Genomic DNA, 24,821 nt, shown 5'->3' with positions numbered 1-24,821 from the left:
TGGATGGTGGATGTCTGTCATGGCCCCGTCAGAGGACTCCTCAGATGAGGACGACTCGGGAGTAACAGCAGCAGACCCAGGAGCAGCAGGAGACACGGAGGAGCCTCCTGAGAATCCAGCTCCTTCTGCCCCTCAGCTGCAGAGCACCCCAGGGACAGCAGAGGCCCTGCAGCCAGACACAGACAGTGAACAGGATACTCCCCCCTCACCTGCAGAACGTAGACAGCAGAAGGTCAGGCAGAAGAGAGGCAGGCCTGTCTCCTTAAGGCCCAAACGCTGAGGGCTCACACCTGCTGTCCATCCTGCTCTTTATAAGGCACACCTTGGCTGCAGCTTGTTGCTGACTGCAACGTCAGGCGTGGCTTTGTGTAGACCTAGTTTCCCTGCAGCATCTCTTTGACTGACCTCCTTGGCAATTGATCCCAGACCTCCACTGACCTCGCTTCTGGACTTCTGACTCGGCAAGTACGCTTCGGATAGGCCTGGCAGATTTACAACAAGACTGCTGGCTAAGGACTTTCCTTCCCTGCCAAAGACCCAGGAATTTCCAGCCCCCCCCCCCCGGACACTGCTGAGGCAGTGTAGAGCTGACAGCGTCCAACCTGTCCTGGATGGGGTTGCACTCCCCTTGAAGGAGCAGGTTCGTAGCTTGGGAGTTCTCTTAGAACCATCTGTCACTTGAGGCTCAGGCAGCCTCGGTGGCACGGAGTGCATTCTACCAACTTCGGTTGGTGGCCCAGCTACGCCCCTATCTGGACAGGGATAACTTGGCTTCAGTTCCATGCTCTGGTAACCTCCAAGTTAGATTACTGCAATGCACTCTATGTGGGGCTGCCTTTGAAGACAGTTCAGAAACTGTGGCTTGTGCAAAATGCAGCGGCCAGATTGGTAACAGGGACCAGACGGTTCGAACATATAAAACCGATTCTGGCTCGCTTGCATTGCCTGCCTGTATGTTTCCGAGCTCGATTCAAGGTGCTGGTTTTAACCTATAAAGCCTTACAAGGCTTAGGACCACAATACCTGATGGAACGCCTCTCCCAACACGAACCCACCCGTACACTACGCTCAACATCCAAGGCCCTCCTCCGGGTGCCTACTCCAAGGGAAGCTGGGAGTCTGGCAACAAGGGAGAAGGCCTTCTCAGTGGTGGCCCCCAAATTATGGAATGATCTCTTTGACGAGGTGTGCCTGGTGCCAACACTGTTATCTTTTCGGCGCTAGGTCAAGACTTTCCTCTTCTCCCAGGCATTTTAGCATGTGTTTTTAAATTGCTTTTTTAAAATGTGTTTTTAAATTTGTATATTTGCTCTTAATATTTTCAATTGTTGCAAACCGCCCACAGAGCTTCAGCTATGGGGCGGTATACAAATGCAATCAATCAAACAATCAATCAATTTGTATAGGCATGTCAATGCTTGGAGAATAAAGTTAAACTATGCTATTGTTTATATGTAACCAGAATTATAACACATCTTATATGAACTAAGATTATATACAATCTTAAATAGCTCAAGGGATTGCACTGAATTCTTCCATTTCTGGAAGAACCTTGATTTAGCCAAGGAGGAAACGGAGAGGAGGCTATTTTCGCCAATTCCCCTGTAGTTCCTACACCACTTTCCACACTGTTCTATTCCTCAATGCCCCCAACCCTCTGAAGCAACGGGGGGGGGGGTTGAAACAGGGGAAACTTGCAGAAGTCATACCCCCTCCTCTTCCGTCAGCAGAAGCATCCACTGGATCAAAAGATCCTTTCTACACTGAAGGCCATAAGTGAATTCAATCCTAAAGTTACAACAGAAGAATAAAATAGATACGCAGAGCAAACATTTTAATATACTGTGCACCAAGTAATACTGTTGCATGGCAACAAGAATCTACTACAGGGAAGCAGAAAATTGTTCGATTTGCCAAATTACAGTTCTTTCTGAAAAAAATCAAAATCAGGCAGTAGCAAACACCAGTTTCCTCAGTTAGCTTGTGGAGTTCCCACTCATTCTATTGAGGTAAACCTTTAGCAAACTATATTAATTATTTTAGATGCCTTCTCAAAAGACAACTCAAGGCAACTTACAGAAATATAAATTACTAATTTGATACCAAGGTGCTTAGCCTTATTTATTTCCATTTTGTTTGGGAAAGGCTAACTAACCATAAAGCTTACAGGCAGTCTGGGCAATTACGTTCTCTTTTGTATTTGTTGACCTCAATTTACATTAGGTAACAAAATACACTTGTTAAGTATGAATACCAGTCTGAGAACTCCAGAAATGTAGATGTGTCCCTCATCATCTGACACATAGCTTGATCAAGCTATCCAAAAGCACACCTTTAATTTGATCCTCTTGAGAGCCTGGTTGAAGTAATGCACCACTCTTAAAACACTACTACAAGTGGTCAACCCATTAATAACTTACTATTCACATATATTAAGGAAAGGAACTAATTTCTTCTATTCATTCTGCACCCATGGCAAGTCCTAGTCATCCATCCAGATCTTTTCTCTTCTTGGTTACAAGGGCAAAATTTCTCTCAGTATAATATGACGTCTATGAGGGATTCCCTCATACAGGTCTCAGTGTTCAGTCTTGAAGTTACCCTGCTTGGGTCCAGCCCCCATCTTGGTCAGTCTTGGGCTCATTCTTGGATGGACCATTTGATGTGTCCAGGAGGGGGATTACTTCATAGGACAGGCTGCTCCAACCCTCTTTCTTTATTTAGCTTGGCCTCATTTTCCTGCTCCCTGACATTCTGTTCCCTCCTCTGCTTTGTTGTTCTGAATTTGATTCACTTAAGAGGTTCTAGTGAATGTGCTTCTCTTCCCAGCCATATTCAAGGAAATTTCACAGTTACACACTTCAGGGACTTGCATGTCTCAGACAGTCCCAACTCTATACCACAGCCAACCCAGGAACACTCACCAGTCTGGTGCCATGGACAAACTCCAGACTCTCCCCATCTCCCTCTCTCAAGCCTAGGAGAACCCTGTTGGTGCTTCTCTTTCCTTTTTCACTCTGCTCCTTTCCTCCCTTCGGTTTCTAAGTTTAGCCCCTCTGGCACTAGCAGTGTGTACTTATCTAATTCCCCTTCTTATACCAGTTAGGCTTCACTTGCTCATTTGGCACTGCTTGCTATCTCCCTCTCTCTATTTGAGATGGGGAAAAGCCACTTACCAAACTGCCTCAGCTGCAGCTAAGCAGCCAATTCAACTTAAATGCTACTTGCTTAATGCTTTTTCGTTCTGTAACAACTTACATATTAATCAATGTATCCAACTGTAATAACTTTTTTATTCTGAACTCTGGTTTGTTGTTGAACTCCCCTATATAGTACTGTCAAGGGTGATCTCTCTATGGTGTACTATGTCTCTGAACTAAGAACACAGCATTACAAGCATCTGTCAAGTAGAAGCGCACACAAGGGTATTTACATGAATGTGTGATCTAGGACACACAGACCACATCCACACCATACATATAAAGCACTCTTATACCACTTTAACAGTCATAGCTTTCCCCCAAAAAATCCTGGGAGCTGGAGTTTATTAAGGTGCTGGGAACTGTAAGCTTTGTGAGGAATTTCCTAACCTTATTTATTTATTTTTGAATTACATTTATATCCCTCCTTTCTCCCAGGAGCAGCCCAGGGCAGCAAACAAAAACACTAAAAGCACTTTAAAACATCTTAAAAACAGAAGACTTTAAAATATATTAAAACAAAACACCTTAAAAACACATTAAAACAAGATATCTTAAATCTTAAAAAAAAAACTTTAAAAGCATATTAAAAAGCAATCCCAAGACAGACACAGACTGGGATAAGGTCTCTACTTAAAAAGCTTGTTGAAAGAAGAAGGTCTTCAACAGGCACTGAAAAGGTAAGAGTGGCGCCTGTCTAATAATTAAAGGGGAGGGAATTCCAAAGGATAGGTGCCACAACACCTAAGGTCCACTTCCTATGTTGTGTGGAACAGACCTCCTGATAAGATGGTATCTGCAGGACATCCTCACCTGTACAGCGCAGTGATCAACTAGGTATACAAGCGGTAAGATGATCTTTCAGGTATCCTGGTCCCAAGCTGTATAGGGTTTTGTACACCAATAGTAGAACCTTGAACTTGGCCTAGTAGCTAATGGGCAGGCAGTAAAATTCTTTCAGCAGCAGGGTGACATGTTGGCGATACCGTGCCCCAGTAAGCAATCGTGCTGCCGCATTTTGAACCAGCTGTAGCTTCCGGACCAACCTCAAAGGGGGCCCCACATAGAGCACATTACAGTAAGTGTGTTTGGAAGTTTCCAGTGTATGGACAATAGCCATCAGGCTATCCTGGTGCAGAAACGGCCACAGCTGTCTTACCAACTGAAGCTAGTAAAAGGCACTCCTAGCCACGGAGGTCACCTGGGCCTCTAGTGACAAAGATGGATCCAGGAGCACCCCCAGACTATGAACCTGCTCGTTCAGAGCGAGTACAACCACATCCAAGGAGCAATTGATCAATTATCCAAACTAGGGAACCACCCACAGGATTCAGACTCAGTTTATTGGCCCTCATCCAGTCCGTTACCAAGTCCAGGCACTGGTCCAAAGCTTGCACAGCCCCTCCCAATTCAGATATTACAGAGGAAAACACCTGGGTATCATCAGAGTACTGCTGACACCTTGCCCCAAATCTTCTGATGACCACTCACAAGGGGTCATATAGAGGTTAAACAGCATTGGGGACAAGATAGTACCCTGCGGCCTTAACCTTAACAAACTACAGTTCCCAGGATTCTTTGAGGGAAGCCCTGACTGTTAAATTGGTATAAGAGTGTTCTAAATGTATGGTGCAGATGCAACCATAGCAACATTTTTGACAGAAATTAGTCCTTCAATAGTAGCAGCTTTATTTCCCATTTATTGGAAGGACTGCCGTACCCCATATGTTCCCACTGTACCGTTTTGTTCTGCAGAACTGGAAGTTTAACAAGTGCCACATACTATTTGTCAGACACTTGCAAGGAACCCATCTTTCAGTGTGGCAACACCTACTCTTTGGAACTCCCTACCTATTAATATTAGGCAGGTGCCTTCACTGTATTGTTTTTGGTGCCTACTAAAAATGTTTGTTTCAGCAAGCCTACCCAGCCATGTAGTTTTAACATGTGTAATTGTTTTAAATATGCAGATTTTACTTATATTTTAAATATTTATTTAACTTGTTTTTAATATTTGCTTTTATCGATTTTTTAAAAAGGAGTATTTTAGATTTTCCTTTGTAAACTACTTAAAGGTCTTCTACTAAGTAGCATGTAAGTTCTGTAAAATAAAAAATAAAAACAAAATTTTATTTTAATTTATGTAAGTCATTTATATACTGTTTAATTATTTGCATTTATGTACACTGCATAGAAAAAAAAACTATACAGTATAAAACAAAATCACCATAAAACCAAAAAGAAACCTGAACACTACCTTAAAACGCCTACTGGAATTAGGAAGTCTTTGTCATGCACATGAAGTTCAGGAAGGAGGGTACCTGTCTAATCTCAGCTGGAAGTGAGTTCTATAGGCTTGGGCCCAGAATACTGAATGCACTATTGGGGTGAATAAAAATCTGTTTTTAAAACCCTGCAGTAAATAACAATGGTAAGAAGTTCTTTAAGAAAAACTGGGTTTAACACAAAATATATTAAAACTTGCACTTCTAATTTCTTAACATGAACTAATGCCCATTTATTGAAGACATTTAGCCAGATTTGCCTTCTTTTTTAAATGCAATCTTAGTTTTCTTGTCAGAAATGCCACAAATTCAATCATGGTGGCATTTCTTATTAGAATCTTATTAATGTGATTTCACTCACAAAGATAAATTTGCATCAAGCATGGTCCTTTATATGAAAGGCATGCAGGGGTGGGGGGGATATATTGGACCAAAGATACTTCGGCCTATAATATGTCCCAGCTCTATCCTCCAGGTTTCTTAGTGTAGTAGCAGACTAGGCCCACGGCAGAGAGTTCCAATAATTTATCATGAATCCATCCTCCTTTTTGACTGCCCTGTCTGGCAATCTCCACGTTTTGAGCGTTTGTATCTAATGATGGACATGGCACTGAATAAATATCCAGGCTGAATGAAATACCTCAGAAAAATGTCCATGCTGAGATGGAGTAGCTCAGGAGTTCATTACCTCCATGAGCCTCTCTCTATAACAAGACCCACCCATACTGCAGGGCACACTCTTCAGTTTTTCTTACCTGCAAAATAGGATGGGAACTGGGGCAGGAGGCACTAATTTAAATTCTTTGTCATGGACAGATCATCATCTGATAGTTTTGATTTTCTGGAACTCCAGCCCTCTATCCCCCAGCCGTATTTCACTGGCTGGCAAAAACATTTTTATTCTGCAAGGCTTTTGCCTGCTAAGGCCATTTTAATTGCAGTCTCCAGTGTTGTTTTTAAATTGATTTTAATGTTATGTACTTTACCTATTTTTATTGTTGCATTTGGTATTTTAATATTTTTATTGTATTGTGATTTTAGTGAGCCCCATATAGGGCTGAAAAACAACATATACTTTAATAAATGTTAAAAGCAGTGCAAGCAATGCAATTGAATTTCACATGAAACCCTAGTAACTGGCAATCAGTAAGACTCTTATTAAGTCAATGTAGTAAGTTCTCTTTGGCAAGCACCTGTTTATTTATTACATTTTTATCCAGTTTTTCCCCCAAAGATGGCATACACGGTTCTCCCTCCTCTCCATTCTATCCTCACAATAACCCTGTGAGGTAGGTTAGACTAAGGGACTGTGGCTGGCAAGCTTCATGGTTGAGTTGGGATCTGAACCCTGGTCTCCCAAGATCTAGCCCAACATTCTAACCCAGCCTTTCCCAACCAGTGTGCCTCCAGATGTTGTTGGACCACAATTCCCATCTTTCCTGACCATTGGCAATGTTGGCTGAGGCTGATGGGAGTTGTGGTCCAACAACATCTGGAGGCACACTGGTTGGGAAAGGCTGCTCTAACCACTACACCAATAAGGGAAAAAGTTCTGAATAAACCCTGAGGTGGAGTACATTTCAGTAAACTGGTCAAGAAGTTATCAGTGTATGTGTAACAATGTCAACCAACTCAGTCAGCTATTTATTGAGATTTTAAAAGATCCTGGAAGATAGTTGTGAGAAATATCCTTTTACAACATCACCAAAGGAATTATCTCTTCACCAAATGGGAAGACTGTTCTGACTCAGGGTGATCAGATTGCTTAACGGATGTGACCAATGTCTACTAGGTTATGAAGTAAAAGGTGGGTTGGTATTAGCCAATGCTGCATTCTATTTGTGATGTAACTGCATGAGTGGGCTCAGTGATCAATTTAACTCATGCCAAACCAGTTATAAGACAGGATTGTCCTACTTCTAACAATTCCAACTTCTTAAACATGGATGGGCAGATCAAGATCTACCGGTAGCTCACTTGACGATTTGCAATAGGTCCAGAAGAGTTTGACTTGTAATTGTTTAATAACAGCAACAACAAGGCTTTTTCTTTCTTCTTTCAAATTAGGCTGTTAGGATCCCCACTGATCTGTAGTAATTTTGTGTTTATTTTTGCAGATCATTCCATTACATGGCTCATGGGGTGCTGTGGATAATTAGCTCTGTCCTTTGGGCCACCATTTTGTAACCAACTCCAACCTTCTCCCATTTGGAGAAATCTATATCAGTAACAAAAGGAATACCAGCTATTCCTCAACCCTCTCATACAAGAAGGCAGCAGGAGGGAAGGCCCATCTTAGAAAAAAGCAGCATTTTTCATTATGTTCAGTGCCATATTAACAATGGAACATATACTTAAACAACTGTCTAGGGTCCCCAATCATTTTCAGAGTCTCACCTCTAATTTTCAATGTGTGTTCATCTCTTACCAATAAGACACATAGAAAATGGTTTTAAGCACATGTGCTTCACACACTGAAGTCACAGAAACCAAGCATAGTATATACATACTATGAGAACATGGGTAGTTGCCTTACACCTATTAGGAACATCAGCCTATTTAGTCCAATGTTATTTACTTTGACAGTGCTTTCCAAAATCTCAGGCATGTTTCTTTCAAATCTGCTACCCAAGAGACTGTTGGCTGGAAAAGCACAGGGCTGAACCCAAGACCTTCTATATACAAAGCATGCAGTCAATGTGCCATGGTTCCTTCTTACAGTGCTCAAAGTGATTCAGTGACAAACTACACACATGCTGCTTCTGCTCTTCCCAGGCCCACCATTCCCCCCCTTCTACTACCCACCTCTCCCAATACATACATGGGGATGGGAGAGGAGCAATCCATGGATCCCCAAGTCTTGAACAACTTTTGCCCCATTTCGAATTTGGCATTTTTGGGCAAGATCATTGAGCGAGTGGTGGCTAGCCAGTTGCCAGCACACTTGGATGAAACGGATTATTTGGATCCATACCAATCGGGTTTCAGGACTGGACATAGTACTGAAACAGCCTTGGTCGCTCTGGTGGATGATATGAGGAGGGAATTAGACAGGGGGGAATCCACCTTTCTTGTCCTCCTGGATCTCTCAGCGGCTTTTGATACCGTCGACCATGATATCTTGTTAGATCGCCTGGAAGGATTGGGAATAGGAGGCACTGTTTTACAGTGGTTCCGTTCCTTTCTCTCTGACAGGCATCAACAGGTAGCATTGGGGGATGAGGTTTCAGACCCTTGGCCCCTCACTTGTGGAGTGCCACAGGGTTCTATCCTCTCTCCCATGCTATTTAACATCTACATAAAACCGCTGGGAGCTATCATCAGGAGTTTTGGGCTGCGGTGTCACCAATATGCTGATGACACGCAGCTCTATCTCTCTTTTAAATCCTCACCGGAGTCGGCTGTGGAGACTTTGTCCAAGTGCCTGGAATCTGTGAGTGGGTGGATGGGAAGGAACAGGCTGAAGCTCAATCCTGATAAGACCGAGGTGCTACTTGTGGGTGACAGGGGAAGGTTGAGTGCTGTTGACCTGAAGCTTAATGGGGTGAGTCTACCCCTGAGGGATCAGGTCCGTAGCCTCGGGGTTGTTCTTGATTCCAGGCTGTCCATGGAGGCTCAGATTTCGGCAGTAAGCCGGGCAGCTTGGTATCAACTGCACCTCATACGGAGGCTGCAACCCTACATCCCTGTCCATCAGCTCCCACTGGTAGTACATGCCCTGGTCACCTCTCGATTAGACTACTGCAATGTGCTCTATGTGGGGTTACCCTTGAAAACGGTCCGGAAATTACAACTGGTGCAGAATGCGGCGGCTCGTTTGCTTACTAACAGCCGCCGCCGTGATCACATCACGCCAGTGTTATTTCATCTACACTGGCTTCCAGTTGTTTTCCGGGCCCAATTCAAGGTGTTGGTGTTAACCTTTAAATCCCTATACGGTTTCGGTCCAGTTTACCTGAAGGAGCACCTCCAGTACCACCAATTAAGCCGCCCGACTAGATCAGCCACGCAGGGCCTTCTCTCAGTCCCACCAACAAAAACAGCTAGGTTGGTGGGGACTAGAGAGAGGGCATTTTCAGTGGCGGCCCCCACTCTCTGGAACTCCCTCCCGTTCGATCTTCGCCATGCCCCTTCCCTGGATACATTTCGACGAGCCTTGAAAACTTGGCTCTTTGGACAGGCCTTTGGGATCTCCGGGGTGGGCTAATTTTTCTGTGATTGTTTTATAATTGTTATTGATTGCCCTACATGGTTTTATACTGCTACATTAGTGTTGACTGCATTGTATTTTATTTTGTATTACACTGTATTTTACTGCATTTTAATGTGTACGTCGCCTAGAGTGGCTTCGGCCAGATAGGCGACACAAAAATTAAATTTATTATTATTATTATTATGGTGGAAGACCTGCCAAATTCAGAATATGCAGTTCTTATGCCAGCAAGAAATAAAAGAGCAGGGCTGTGGAGTCGGAGTCGGAAGCAATCTTGGGTGGAGTCGGAAGAAATGTACTGACTCCGACTTCAAAATAAATTTTGATTGAGAAATTTTTTAAAATATAAACTCAAAATGTCAAAGAAGCTTCCCATGAAGTTAGCAGTAGTTGAGCATTTCACCATAACTCAAGATGGAAAACATTTTGTGTGTCAGTGTATGACACAGGACCCAGATGAAGACAAATGCTGTGATGCCAAGATCAGCGCATATTCAGGCAGCGATAAAAATGCTCCTATGAGAGCTTCTAATTTAAAAAGACATTTACAGCCCTTTCTAGGGCTGTGGAGTTGGAAGCAATTTTGGGTGGAGTTGGAGTCGGACAGTAGAAAAATAGAGGAGTCGGAGTTGAAGGTTTGGCGTATCGACTCCACAGCCCTGTAAAAGAGGCTGCAGGGAAAATAAGTGTATTTTCCATCACTTCTCAGGCGGATGCTAGGAGATCTGCCCACAATATACCCCTTTTACCTCCAACACCAGCCAGAGTGGCTGCAGACATTCCTGCAGCTTCAACAGAGAGGTCCACAATATAGTATGCCTCCTGAGACACCTTCCAAGGTCCCATAGGATTGTGCCCTTAAATATTTATTTATAAAAATATTTCTATACTGCTAACTCATATAGAAAGCATCTGAGCAGTGAATAGCAAATATAAATCAACAATAAATGTAAGAAAATACAAAAGCAGAAAACATCGTAAAGAACTGGCCAGTCACAAAAAAAATCATCCCACTGAAAAGGCCTGTTGACATAAGAAAGTCTTCAAATGATGTCTAAAAATAAAAGCAAGGACACTTGACAGATTTTCATCAGGAGAGCATTCTACATTGCTAAACTGGCTGTGCTAAAAGCTTGATTTCTCATGGATGAGAAGCGGGCCTCATTCACAAGGGGGACAATTAACAGCATTCCTCCTGCAGATCTCAGTGACTAACAGAGCAATTCATCTCTGGAGGCTGGCAGGAGTGGAGCCAGCAAAGGCAGAGCTGGTGGAAGGGGCCATCATACCCAGAATTCCTTCAGGAGCCCCTGGGAGGAGACGACGCTGGCTGCATTGGCAAACTAAATACATGTTTCCTTCCACCACCCCTTTTCCCAGCATAGCAGCTACCAGGACAGAGGGCACCAAATGGGACCAGGATGTAGCTGAGCCAGGATGAGGAACTTATGCCAGAGTAGTTCAGCTGAGCCAGGACTCAGCTGGCTCAGTCAAAAATCTGCCATATCAAACTCTCTTCAGCCTGGCATAAATAGCAGTTGGATTGTGCCCCAAATTGGGATATATAATCCAATCGTTGGTTTAAATACATTTATATTAACCCATCTTGTAATTAATGCATTTCCTGAACAAGTGTGCAAGCTAACTAGCTGCTTGCTATAGCATTTAAAACATTTTTATTAACTGGGAAAATTATCCAAAATCATCTGTCATATGTTTTTAGCACTACACAATTATATCAGCCATGTGATTAAGCACTATCCTACTAGCAACAAGAATTACACACAAGTGCATGGAATTCCATGTATGTGAGTGGTGAAAGAGGGATATAGTGCTCTGTCCTTCAGCTAGTCTAGCATAGAAACAAAGCAGGCTGCCAGAGGAGAGAAGCCCCTACTCCATAGTCCAGTATGGAAATAAGTAATATACCAATGCACAAGGAAAAGAGATCTCCATCCTTCCTCTGCTAGCCTTTAGCAGACTAGTAAATATTTTTGCAGACTAGTAACTTTTGTGGGGTTATTTAAAAAGCTGAATTATATCTTCTTAGAGACTGGAGGGAAGATCAAATTTTTGACTGCATCTTTGAAGTCATATTTGAGAAATGTATATCCTGCTCTTCAATAAAATCCCCAGGGCAGCTATATGTGACACTAAGTATGATTACTTAGTTGAAGACAAGGGTCACAATCATAGACTTCATTAGGCATGATGGATTGAAGACCAAGTTACCAGGACCTTCCAGGACCAAGATTAATAATTATTGGCAAAATTGGTTTCTATGTCATGGGAAAATACTTTTGCAGAAAGTGCTGGATATCCACACATACATGTACACGCACTTAATTTTTTTTTAAAAAAAAACTTATTTTGGCATAGCTCCAGACCCACAAGAGAAGGGGTGGGCTGCAATCCACTACATGTCTACTCAGAAGTAAGCTCCATTGGGTTCCATAGGGCTTACTCCCAGGTAAATGTATATTGGATTGCTGCCTTAGTCTGTGATTAAAACAGATGCTATGGCTCAATTCAGGTTTCACCCCAAGTCATGGGTTTGTGCTAACCACAATTTAGAACTCACTCTATGCTCTAGTTTTGCTCTACGATTGCTAGATCATTGGTCTAATCCTCGTTTACAGCTGCTTGTCTGCTTTTTATGCCGTCTTAACTCTATGGTATAACATTTTTGCAAGTAGAAAAATAACCTTAACTAGGATTTGTCAATTCAGCATTATGCCAAAGCACAATTAGCACAAACCATGCTTTTCAAACCCACTTCAACACATGGTTTTCAATTCCAGTGTGCTTGCCAACTGCAACTATAGTTGTTCAATTCACACATCATATTAAACCACACACCATATTAAAACTTCCTAAGCCAGAATAGCCATGTTTTACTTTATGGCTGAACTGAGTTTGTTCCAAAGACCAAAACTGTGTTGCTAGATGTACCCCTGTACCCACAGCAGCTGCCAAATTAACCCCTCTGCCCGTTTTTCTGTATGAAAAAGTGGCACAAAGCATGCTTGCTTTGACCACTACTGTGCAAAGATGCCTAGTACTTCCAGAGCAGCAAAGGAATCCCTCCCCCAACCTACCTCCCTTTCATACTCCAGAGCAGAAAATGGAGTGGCAAGGGAAGGCTTGCCAGTTTAGTCCTGCATGTCCATGCAGTTGCCAAACACCCTATCCTTCCTCCCAAAGTTGGACCTGGGAAGGAGGGAGGATCACCAGAAACCTTCCAGACAATCCCCATCCACTTCTGCAGCTTCAAGCTTGAGAAGCAGTCTTCTTGTTCATTATGCTCAGCCAAAGGCAACAGCCCATTTGCTATGGTGAATGAAACCATCTGAGCCTGTTCGGTTCGCCCATCCAGTACATCTGAGCCACTGCTTGCCTGGTACTGCAGACTGGATTTGATACTGGACGTTCATTCATGTAATGTCAAATCATGGTTTAACATTACGTGACTGAACACAGCCAGTATCAGAAGTTTTACTAGTACAGTTGAATGTGAAATGTCATGCCCACTTAAGGGAAAACATGCTCTCCTAAAAAGCAGGACTAGTTCATTGATAGGACATATGCTTACATGGGACACACGTTGAAGATTGCAATTTAATATGCAGCATCTTGACTTATGATATCAGAGAGCTGGGCAGAGAAAGACATCTGTCTCAGACCTTGTAGAACCAATCTCAGCCAGAGTAGACAGAACTCAAAAAGATGGACCAAAACAGCTCCTAGGAATGCATCATTATCCTATACACATCTCTAGTCCCTGAATGCCATTTTTGAAAGATGTACTGGCACTCTTTTCCCAGGCATCATGGGGGAAGGGCCACAGCTCAGTGGTAGAAGTAGAAATCCCAGATTCAATCCCCAGCATATCCAGGTAGGGATGGAAGAGATCCCAGGCTGAAAAACGCTAGAGATCTACTGCTAATCAGTGTAGACAATACTGACCTAGATGGACCAATGGTGCGACTCTGTATAAGGCAGCTTCTTATGTTTATATGTTCCTATGAAACAGAATACAATTACTAAAAATGGCAAGGACATGAAGAGGCGTTCATATTTCTGCTGCAACTTCTTGGGAACAGTTTCAATTGACGCGGCCTGATGATGTAGACAAGGTGCTTGCGATGATGCGGTCAGCAATGTGTCCTTTCAACCCTTGCCCTTCTTGGCTTATTAAAACTTGCTGTTGACCGAGCGGATCCAGGGTGTGGTCAACGCATCATTGCCAGGAGGGAGTGGTTCCAGCTGCCATGAAAGAGGTGGTGATCCAACAACTCCTGAAAAAGCCCATCCTGGACCCATTGGTCTGTGACAATTACTGACTGGTTGCAAATACCCCCTTTTAGGGAAAGTGATTAACAGGGTTGTGGCGCAGCAATTGCAAGTACTCTTGGATGAAACAGATTATCTTGACCCATTCCAGTCTGTGTTCAGACCTGGTTATGGGACTGAATCGGCCCTGGTCGCTCTGATGGATGACCTTTATTGGGAGAAGACAGGGGGAGTGTGACCCTGTTATCCTTACTTGATCTCTCAGCAGCTTTTGATACCATTGACCATGGTATCCTTCTGGGCCAACTTGGTGAGATGGGTATCGGAGGCACTGTTTTACAGTAGTTCCGATCTATCTCCAAGGTCGTTTTCAGAGAATACCATTGGGTGATTGTCTTTCGGCCCCTGGCAGTTGTGCTGTGGGGTGCCGCAGGGTACCATCTTATCCCCCATGCTGTTCAACATCTATATGAAGCCCTTGGGAGCGATCATCAGGAGCTTTGGGGCGAGGTGTCAATAGTACGTTGACGATACCCAGCTCTATTTCTCTGTAACATCTGAATAGGGAGAGGCCATGCAAGCCCTGGACCACTGCCTGAACTTGGTGGTGGGCTGGATGAGGGCCGATAAACTGGGATGGAGGCACTGTGGGTTGGTGATTCCAGAATTCAGATAATTGGTCAGTTGCCTGCTTTGAATGGGGTTGTACTCCCTCTGAAAGAGCAGGTCTGTAGTCTGGGGGTGCTCCTGGATCCATCTTTGTCTCTAGAGGCCCAGGTGACCTCTGTGGCTAGGAGTGCCTTTTACTAGCATCAGCCTGTAAGTCAGCTGTGGCAGTTTCTGGACAGGGATAGCCTGACCACTGTTGTCCACACACTGGTAACCTCCAGACTGGATCACTGTAATGCGCTCTATGTGGGGCTGCCCTTGAGGTTGGTCCAGAAAGTGTAGCTGGTGCAAAATGTGGCAGCGAGACTGCTCACTGGGATATCGCCAACATGTCACCCTGCTGCTGAAAGAACTGCACTGGCTGCCCATTTGCTACCAGGCCAAGTTCAAGGTTCTACTTTTGGTGTACAAAGCCCTATACAGCTCGGGACCAGGATACCTGAAAGACCAACTTATCCCATATACCCAGTCGATCACTGTGCTCTGCAGATGAGGGCCTCCTGCAGATACCATCTTATCAGGAGGTCTGTTCTGCACAACATAGGAAACTGACCTTTAGTGTGGCGGCACCTACCCTGTGGAACTCCCTCCCTTTAAATATGAGACAGGTGCCAGCTCTGTTATCTTTTTGGTGCCAATTGAAGACCTTCCTCTTTCAACAAGTCTTTTAAGTTGAGACCTTATCCCAGTCTGTATCTGTGTTGGAATTGCTCTTTAATATGTTTTTTAAAAAACAATGTTTTTAACCTTTTTTTCTCTTTAAAAAAATGTTTTTATATCTTTAAAGTGTTTTAGCGCTTTTGTTTGCTGCCCTGGGCTCCTGCTGGGAGGAAGGCAGGGATATAAATCAAATAATAAATAAATATTTAACACAGCAGACGTGTTACAGACCAAGCCATCCAGGGGTTCCTAAGTCAAACATTTAGTGCACAATTGTACCTGAAAGGAAATGTGACTAGCATCTGCACTGGTTTCATGTGTGTCTGACCATTCATCCTCATCATTAGTATGGAAAAAATAAGAGAATCCCTTAACGCAACATCCCTGTACTCCCAGGTACCTTGAGGTTAACTTACTTTCTCCAGTAGTAAGCAACACTAAAGGTTGTATCTGTGAGGCGTCCATCCCTGGCTCTCCCTGTCAGGTTCCTACCTGCTCGTGGTTACTGCCTGTCACTAGGCACCACCAGGGACTCCACCAGTCCGGACCGCTCTCTCTTATGGTTTCTCTCCCCGCTCTAGCACAGATCTCAACAGATCCCCCTGCTAGGCAACCACCAGTAACGTCCCAATACTAGTATTCCCAGAGACTCTGAATACTGGTATTGTTATTCTCTTCACCGCTGCCACCATTTGTTACAGTTCCCTTTCAGCCTTGGTCATTACCTTACCCTCCCTTCTGGTCTGTGAAACCCCAGCCAAGGATCAGGCCTTTGGTAAACCAAATTAAGTATTTATTACAGATAACAAAGCTAACAAGATTAACAAGATTTCTTCTTAGTATTGGTTTTACTCAATACTAATCCGAACTCCACCTCCCTCCTGGCAAACAACTCTCTAAACCCCACCAAACAACCCACTCAGTTCTCTTTTCCCCCCCTGATTCCACTCTCACTCTTCCTTTTATACATTCAGCCATTTTAAACACTCAGCCAATCATCTAGCATTCTACTGCCCATTCACTCCCCCTCCTCTTTCACTCCACTTACCATGTATCTTCTAAACAACCAACACTTACCATATATACATTAATATAGGAACATCACAGTATCCAACACAGTGCTAAATCATGGTCACATCAGCACAAGGATTTCCATTTAGGCAATGGAACTTCCTCCCACTCCTCTGCTTGTGCACCTCCTAAAGCTGTTCTAGGGGTCCCTCAACTTTCCAGAGCAGGTTCGGGGAGGGGGCAGGGCACACATGGGGGGGAAGGAAGTGCCTTTGCACAGGTGAAAATCCTTGCGCTGATGGGATGTGTTGGGGAATTGTCAGTTGGAGGAGAATTCAATTAAGTTGAGTTACTTCATCATTTATTAGCTTATGATATAAGTATATATTTCCAACAAGTTACATATTGCTTACAATGTTGCCACTCTCTGACAGGATCTTCTCCCCATTTATCTGAAGTTGCATTACACTGTGGTAAAAATTCATAAACATAGATATTCAAGTTCTAAATGTCATTTCTAAAATATCATGAAACATTTTGTTGTCCAAAATAGTGTTTGATTGTTCTAGAATCTAAAGTAACTGAAAAGTCATGTTTGAAAAAACATGGAAAGTTTATTTTCTTACCAAAGTGCTGAACTTATCCAAATTATACATGGGGGAAATAGATTGTATCAACTGAAGACATAAAACTGAACAAATGTAACAATGGAGATTTTTACATCCAGCATTTTTAACTCAGAAGTATCACTAAAATATTATTTAATTTACAATGTTCACTTTAAATGCATCATTTTCCATTTTCTGAACTTAATGATACTACCCCTGATCTCATATTTAAACATTAGCAAAAATTATCCTTATTACCTACAAACAAGGTCCCTCAATATTGCAGTGAAATATTACATCAAAAAAGCCTTCCTTTTGTTTTATGGAAGCTATATTACAGTGACCTGGTTCACACATTACATCCCTCTGCACCCTCCCCCATCTGCTCTGGGGGTTTCTGCAACCCTCTGAAACAGATTTGGAAGCAGTGGGGAGTTCATGGGAGGGGCAGCGAGGATAAGTGCTCACAGAAGCCTTTCTGCATGTGCAATGATTTAGTTGGATACAACCCCAATGGCTTAATATGTGCAAACAGTGTACTGGATGCAATTGCAGGCACTTCACTCCTCTTCCATTTCTAGCAGAACACCGGGAAAAAGCCATGGTCTGGCTTATTTTGTTATATGAATCCAGGCTTCTGGTTTGTTCCCCCTCGCCCCAATGAATCACAGGTGGTAAACCAAGGACAAAGCTTGACTGCTGCTTGTGCCTTGTTTGGAGACAAACCACAAGCCAGGTTCAGACTACACAACAAGCCAAAGGATGGCTTATTCCCAGCAGAACAACAGGTACAGGAGTAGGGGAAGAGCGAAGCACCCACAAATGCACCAGGCTAAGATTTTTGTTTACCCAAGCTTTGGTTAATTAAGTTGCCTGCTATATAAGTGCTCATATTTTCGTGGGGTGGAAAGGACTTGCCCCTATTATATGCTGGATGAGCATTTTATATGATTTTATTGTTCATTGTTTTATTTTTTCTAGTTTTAAATTATTTTATGTATTGATTTCATCTTGTCAAGTCACTTTGAGATTTTTTATCGTATAAAACAAGTGATATTTGTAATAAATAAAAATAATTTCAGCAGCATGCACTGGCATGCTGCTCTTTCACATTAAGCCATAGTTTGTTTTAACTATGGTTTAACATGACTGGCAAACCAGGTCATTGGCTGCATTCAGACACAATGTTGAGTCTTAAACAAAGTTTAAGCAAATTATATATTATATATACATATTAAAAATGCACACAAGCCACATGCTGGAGCATACAACTCATGCACTCCAGAAATGAAACAAACCACACAACAGCTGGTTTACAAACAAGCCATGTTTGGGAAGCCAAAAATAAACCTAGGCTTCAGATTGTAGTTTGTCTGGAGTAAAACCAGCATGCAGCTCATGCATAGATATATTTGCTTAGCCATGGTTTGTGGCTCAGTGTAGCATCTGAATGCAACCACTAATACTTAGCTAGGGAAACAATGGAATATATTTTTTGATTCAGACATCATACTCAGACTCAAACAGTTTTAATAGCTTTGGTTTTATCATATTTGAGCTGGCAAAGCTTTGAAAAAATCTCTGGTCATTTTTAATACATATATATTGCATATCCAATAACATTTGTTTTCAGGATGGCCCATTACGATTTCCTTCAAGCAATACCACTTAATAGCCTGAGTATAAAGGAAGTGATACATATGCTCCGTAACCAGATTTAATGAAGGAACCCTACACTTCTTTTTTTATTACAGAAATTTTGTCTTTTGTACAGCTTCAGTGCTGCCTACATTCAAAGATCATAACAAAGTTTTCATACATTTTATTAGTTACATAAAGACACTAAAAGGTTTAAATTACTACTATTTCAACAAGCGCAAAAGTTCACAATTGTCTACAGCATTTGTTTACTCAGGTAACTAAAGCTAAAAAAGCAGCCATCATACAGACTGCTTTACAAATAGTTCAGATTTAACACAAACATATTATCCCACCACTATGCAGCACCTGTTCCTATTCAGAGGGCTGAATATTGAAAGGTATTGAATATCACCAACTTTAGATATAGCCATTGTCAGAGGCAGTAACAGTTGTAAAGGAACCCCATTTAAAACAACATTAACATAGCATATGCATATGTCCTTGACTGCCTACAATTCATGTATGTGGCCAAAACCACTCAAAAGATTAATGGTTTTTCCATGCAGGAAGATGAATATCCCCAACACTTCACACAATACAGCATTTACCAAAAAAGCAAGGTGCAGAGAAGGAAAATCACATTATCACAATCCCTAACCCACCTGTCTGGCCCACTTATCTTTGTGTCCACAGCAACCTACTGGAAGGGGGCGGGGAAATACATGGCATCTCCTTGACTTCCTTTCACATGTTCAGATTCCTAAGCAGAGGACAAGAGGGAAAGACTATACACTCTTTTTTTTTTTGGCACTTGTGTTCCATAGCAGACCAACAAGAGTCTGAGAAACAGGAATCCTCCTGCTTCAGTTTCCATTGTGCACTGCAGTCCTTCCAGAGCACAAAGTTGCTACATTACATATCTGTACCGAATAGAAATTGTGTTCTCATTACTTCCTGGGAAAACAGGCAATCCACACTTCTGTGAATTCACGACACTAGTTTAATATGACCATGTCACAGCGCATTTCCGTGTAAAGACTAACAGAATTTATTGGAATTTTAATATATATGTTAATTTGCTATATAGTGAAATGTTAATTTTAAGTTACATTTCAAAGCAATATTTGTACCTGAAAATAGTTATAGTGACACCTGTAGTCTGTATCACCAATCCATTATGAACTACAGGCCACAAAAATCAAGTACTACTTAAAGCTACAGCCTGGACATCAGGCACAGGATAGAACAGTTAGCTAACAGATCACTGAATACTTTTAAGGTATGTATTTTAAAGAGTAGCAAATTTATCTCCTTCCACTTCACATACTTGTTTAGCTATAACTTTTCAGTGATTAAAAACCTTGATATTTGTAATAAAACTCCAAAGAACCTACATTCTATTTCCAAAAGGTTTGTAAAAGACGAAAGATTAAGAGAACAAGTTGCACAAGTTATATTCTAAGGATATAAAAGTAGGATAGCAGCCTGAAATCAAGGGCAGTCAATTTAGCTTAGGAGGCTATACTTCTGTGCTCATTTCTGAAGTTATGTTTGCCAGGAATACAGCTTACTTCAACCAGCTGACATATGTTTAAATAAATAGTAGCCTGTCAACACCAGCACTGAAACACATTAAAACATCTTTTTGCCATGTGTTCAACTCATTATATAGACATGCGCTACAATTAATGGGAGGCACTTTTAAAGGGGAATTAGCGTGTCCACACACAAGCAACACAGGCTCCAAAAACATTGCCTGTAGTGTCTGGGCATTCTAATACACAGTATTCAAAAGCAAACAAAAGATTTAGAAATTCTAATATTAGAAATTAGAATACTAAATATCAGAATATTCTAAATTTCTATTACAAAGATTTCTAGAAATCTAATACAAGGTAATAGAAATTAAATGGGAGACTTCTAACACACTTCTAAATACTTTGAAAAACTATGTAATCCCAAATAGACTAATTGAAATGAAACCTAATACATACAACATTCAGCTCCAATTCAGTTAACAAACAAAAATATCTAGTATTTTCAACCAGACTTTATAAACATATTCCATAAGTATTGCTGGCTTCCTCAAAGTATTCAGACAGGGCTTGGAAAACACATTTATACCATGCTCACAGGCTAGGAGGACATGCAACAAGTACCAACTGCGTGAACAAAACCACAGATTTAAACAGACAAAGTAGGCAGTAATGAGAAGTAACTAAACATAGGTGCAGGATTCCAAGACTGTACATCTTGCCACTGGGAAAAAAAATTCTACTAAACTTTTTCAGAGTGAAGAGCTTAAAATCCTGGCAAAGTCAAGTTACTTTACGTTTTGTCTCACTAAAAGAAATGGTGGGCAATATCATGTGAATCTTATTGCATATATTCTAAAGGGCTTGGCAACTGTTCGTCATTAATCTTAACACAAAGGAAATCAAATACAATGGCAAACATTTGAGGGGAGAAGGAATAATTTAGTCCCAACCTCCATAGTTTAACCAGGTTAGGTTCCCCTGGAGCCTGAGAAACAGCCTAATATTCCCATTTATAAAGTGTTGCGTCAAAGTGGCTACAGAATGTATAACACAGAAACTAAAAATCGTTTCAAATGAACGGCATCCCTCCTCACATATTAGCCATGGGGGGGGCATTCCTAGTTCACTACTGACACTCAAAGAAGAAAACCCTTTTTAAAACCCCAAATACATATTCGTCATTGCTAGACGAATTGTTGTGCATGCCATTTTCTCCTATTTATCGATTACACAAAGAAAAACCCAGCAGGGGCTGCTGCAATGCAACACACGCTGATTTGAGATGGGGAGGGGGTGAGACTCTTGCACTTCTCCGCCTTGAATTCTGTAGCTGTGGCGAACTGTTAGGTGATTCTATGTCTTGTTTTCAAACGCCAAAAAAGGTCACTGAAAATAGCCCGGCCTCCCTGCCCTCAGCTCCAATCCCCATCTCCCCCCACCAAAAAATTGAGGTGATTTTGAACCCTCACGAAGCAGTGTCACCTCTCCCCCTTCCCTTCTGTGCAACCCCAAAACCTCCTCCACAACCCTTGTTTGCAACAAAAGCTCTGCACACCAGATGAGCCATTATTATCCCTATGGTCACACCATCAACGCAATCCCTTCTCTTTATTTCCCTGCCGGCAAACACAAAACTTCCCCCACTCTAGAGAAAGGAACAATACGGGGGGGGGGGGGTTGAGAGGGGCAGGGTGGAAAAAAGGACCTCCAACTACAACACCGCGGGAGTCCTGTGCAAAATTTGGAGGGGAAAAAGAAAAACATGCGTGACGGGGGGTGAAGAGAAGAAATCCCCCCCAGCGGATTTTCGCCGCAGCTCTTTCCCTCCAAACCGACCGATATTTCCCAGTATTCCCGCCCGCGGCTTCCCTATTAAGACCGCTCCCGTTCCCACTCCGTCGGGGTTCCCCCTTCAAGCCCCGGCATCATTCTGCGGGGGCCCTTCCCAATCCACCCGCGCAAGGCTTCCCCGTTCTCAATTCCAATCCTTTATAAACACACCCGCTCCCAATCGTCGCAACAGAAAGAGAAAAAAATCTCAATGGACACACAGACTGCTTCAGGAAGCCCCCCAACGTCAACATAATGGCTCCCCTCCTTTGAGGGGCAGGAAAGACTACGAGCCCCCACCTCTCCCCCCCCCATACACACACACTCATCACCTCATGTTGCTGTCCAGGGGCCGGGGGGAGCGTTCTCCCCCCCGCTCCTCGCTCTTCTCTCCTCAGGAGCCGGCCGGGCTGTTCTCGACAGGCGACGCGAGTGGAAGGAAGGGGAGGGGGTGACCCCCTCAGGCGCCAGCCAGTCCCTGCCTTGGCAACCCTGAGATTGGCTCGCCTGCCGGCGCCCTCCGGCTTGGCCCAACCCGACCACAGCTGGGAATCAAAGGAAGGAGGGACGGAGGAAGGGGAGGCAGAGCGCGCGGAGGAGGAGGATAGCACACCGACGCTCGAACGAGGGGGGGGAGGAAGAGAGAACAAGAGAACGGGGGACAGTCGGGAACGCGCAGGGGAACGCGCAAGCGGCTTGCTGGAGACACCGGCTTGCACAGAAGAATGGGAAAGGAGAGGGGAAGCGCAGCGGCGGCAGGGAGGCACGCAAGGGGCCGCCAAGGGGGTGGAGCAGAGAAAGCTGCGCCTTTTTGGCTGGTCTGCGTTCCCTGTGCGTTCCATGAGGGTTATAACGGGAGGTGGGGGAGGGAGCGGTGGAAGTGTGAAAATGGGGGAATCAACCCGCTGCGGAGGAGGAAGCCTCCGCGGTGAGCTCATAAGCTTTGGCGACCCCTGCTGACCGCTTGGATGCTTCCGTTGCACACCTTGGCGCGTGCCTAAGCTGTGTACAGTAAACGCCCCCCCCTGCCTTCCATTGCAGACGGTGGTCGCAAGTCCTCTACCCATGACTGAAAGGACTGAAATCTGCAGTCAGAGGGACCTCTTTGGAATAAACTGTTTGCGGATCGTCATCGCACAGCTATGGGACTGGATTACTGATTTTCTTCTGCTGGTTTCTGCCTGCCTGCTCTGCACACCATATTGCATTTGTTAATGGTTGCCTGCTTGCCGTGTGGGTTACTAAGGACACGTGCATTGCATTTATTACTGCTCCTCAAGCCGCTGGTTACTGTTTAGTCCTTTCTACAGCAGACCTGCCTTGAATTCTTTGTGAAATACTCCGATTGTTTCTCAGCTCTCATGCACCTTGTAATTCAATCCACGTTTACCTAAAGTTTCTGGACAAATACTCTGCATGCTCCCTCTACCTAGTGCACACCACTTTCCAGTCAACGCTTCCCAACTGTAAATATGATTCCTGTTTCAATTTCAATCTGCTTGGTTTCATTTCTCTGCCACAGTTAATTGAGAATATATTAAATACGTGGAAGAAATCACACTGCTTCACCTATGTTTACGATAATAAGCAATGCTTAATGCCACTACTAAACACTTTTGCTTGGAAATAAATCTCATTTACTTCGATGGAACTTACTCCGGGAAGTGCACTTAAGGTCGCATTTTGCAATGTTATGCATGCTTGCTTGAGAGCAAGTCCCATTGAACTCAGTGGGGCCTTATTTCCAAGTTAACGTCATAGGACTGGGCTGTATGTCTGGTTATATCCAAATACCCTGGCTTGCTTCCCAATCCCATGTGTGCCTATTCAGAAATAACTCCAGCTGAATTCAGTAGGACTTGCTTTCAAGTAAATATTTCCAGAGATGTAGCTATGTTAGTCTGTTGCAACCCTGGGCTCCTTGGGGAGGAAGGGTGGGATAGAAATAATATCAAATAATATGTAAATGAAATAAAAACGAGTCTTGTGACACCATAAAGACTAACAAACTTTATTATGGGGTAAGGTTGTGTGGACTAGAGCTCACTTAATCAGATGCATGAATCCTTAGTCATCAGGTATACACGCACACCCGTGGGTGAAGGAGGAAATGTAAAAGCCTGTATGTTTCCGAGCTCGATTCAAGGTGCTGGTTTTGACCTATAAAGCCTTACACGGCTTGGGACCACAATACCTGATGGAACATCTCTCCTGATACGAACCCGCCTGTACACTATGTTCAAGATCAAAGGCCCTTCTCTGGGTGCCTACTCCAAGGGAAGCTCGGAGGGTGGCAACAAGGGAGAGGGCCTTTCCAGTGGTGGCCCCCAAATTATGGAATGATCTCCATGACGAGGTGTGCCTGGCGCCAACACTGTTATCTTTTCGGCGCCAGGTCAAGACTTTCCTCTTCTCCCAGGCATTTTAGCATGTGTTTTAAATTGTTTTAAATTTTTAAATTGCGTTTTAAATTGTTTTTAAAATATGTGTTTTAAATTTATATTTGTTTTAATGTTTTTGGTTGCTGTAAACCGCCCAGAGAGCTTCGGCTATGGGGCGGTATGCAAGTGCAATAAATAAATAAATAAATAAATAAGGCTGGAGTTACATTAAATGGCAGTGCAAAGGGTACAGTCGGTGGCAATCTGATGAAGTGGGCTCTGGTCAAGTAGTTCCCAAACTTTTTTTCCCCACAGGCCACTTGAAAATTGCTGGGGGTCTTGGCAGACCACTTAATAATTTTTCTGCCTGTTGCTGCAACTATAAGGTGCTGTATGATTTTTAACTGTATTTTTACAGACATGCTATAGACCACCTGAATGAAGCTCATGGACCACTGGTGGTACATGAACCACAGTTTGGGAACCCTACCT

General features: G+C 43.2%; 1 protein-coding gene across 4 annotated transcripts in view; it reads right to left on the bottom strand.

Annotated features, from left to right (window-relative positions):
• ENAH (ENAH actin regulator) overlaps positions 1-22,832 on the bottom strand; it is a 137,601-nt gene extending 114,769 nt beyond the window's left edge. Inside the window, exons 1-2 of one of the 4 annotated variants that reach the window (XM_061625049.1) lie at positions 22,281-22,832; positions 19,243-19,340 (exon numbers count right to left, since the gene is read on the bottom strand). Coding sequence is in view for 3 of the 4 variants with exons in the window: in XM_061625048.1 (XP_061481032.1) it covers positions 22,281-22,285 (5 nt within the window). In the remaining variant the exon portion in view is untranslated. The remainder of the gene's footprint in view (positions 1-19,242; positions 19,341-22,280) is intronic. The other 3 variants (XM_061625048.1, XM_061625051.1, XM_061625052.1) reach the window with 3 other exon arrangements.
• Between the last annotated feature and the right edge of the window lie 1,989 nt (positions 22,833-24,821).

This window comes from Rhineura floridana, chromosome 4 (genome assembly GCF_030035675.1).
Source record: "Rhineura floridana isolate rRhiFlo1 chromosome 4, rRhiFlo1.hap2, whole genome shotgun sequence".
NCBI classification, from domain to species: domain Eukaryota; kingdom Metazoa; phylum Chordata; class Lepidosauria; order Squamata; family Rhineuridae; genus Rhineura; species Rhineura floridana.
Note: the sequence above shows the minus strand (reverse complement) of the source record. Positions and strands in the feature narration are given on the sequence as shown.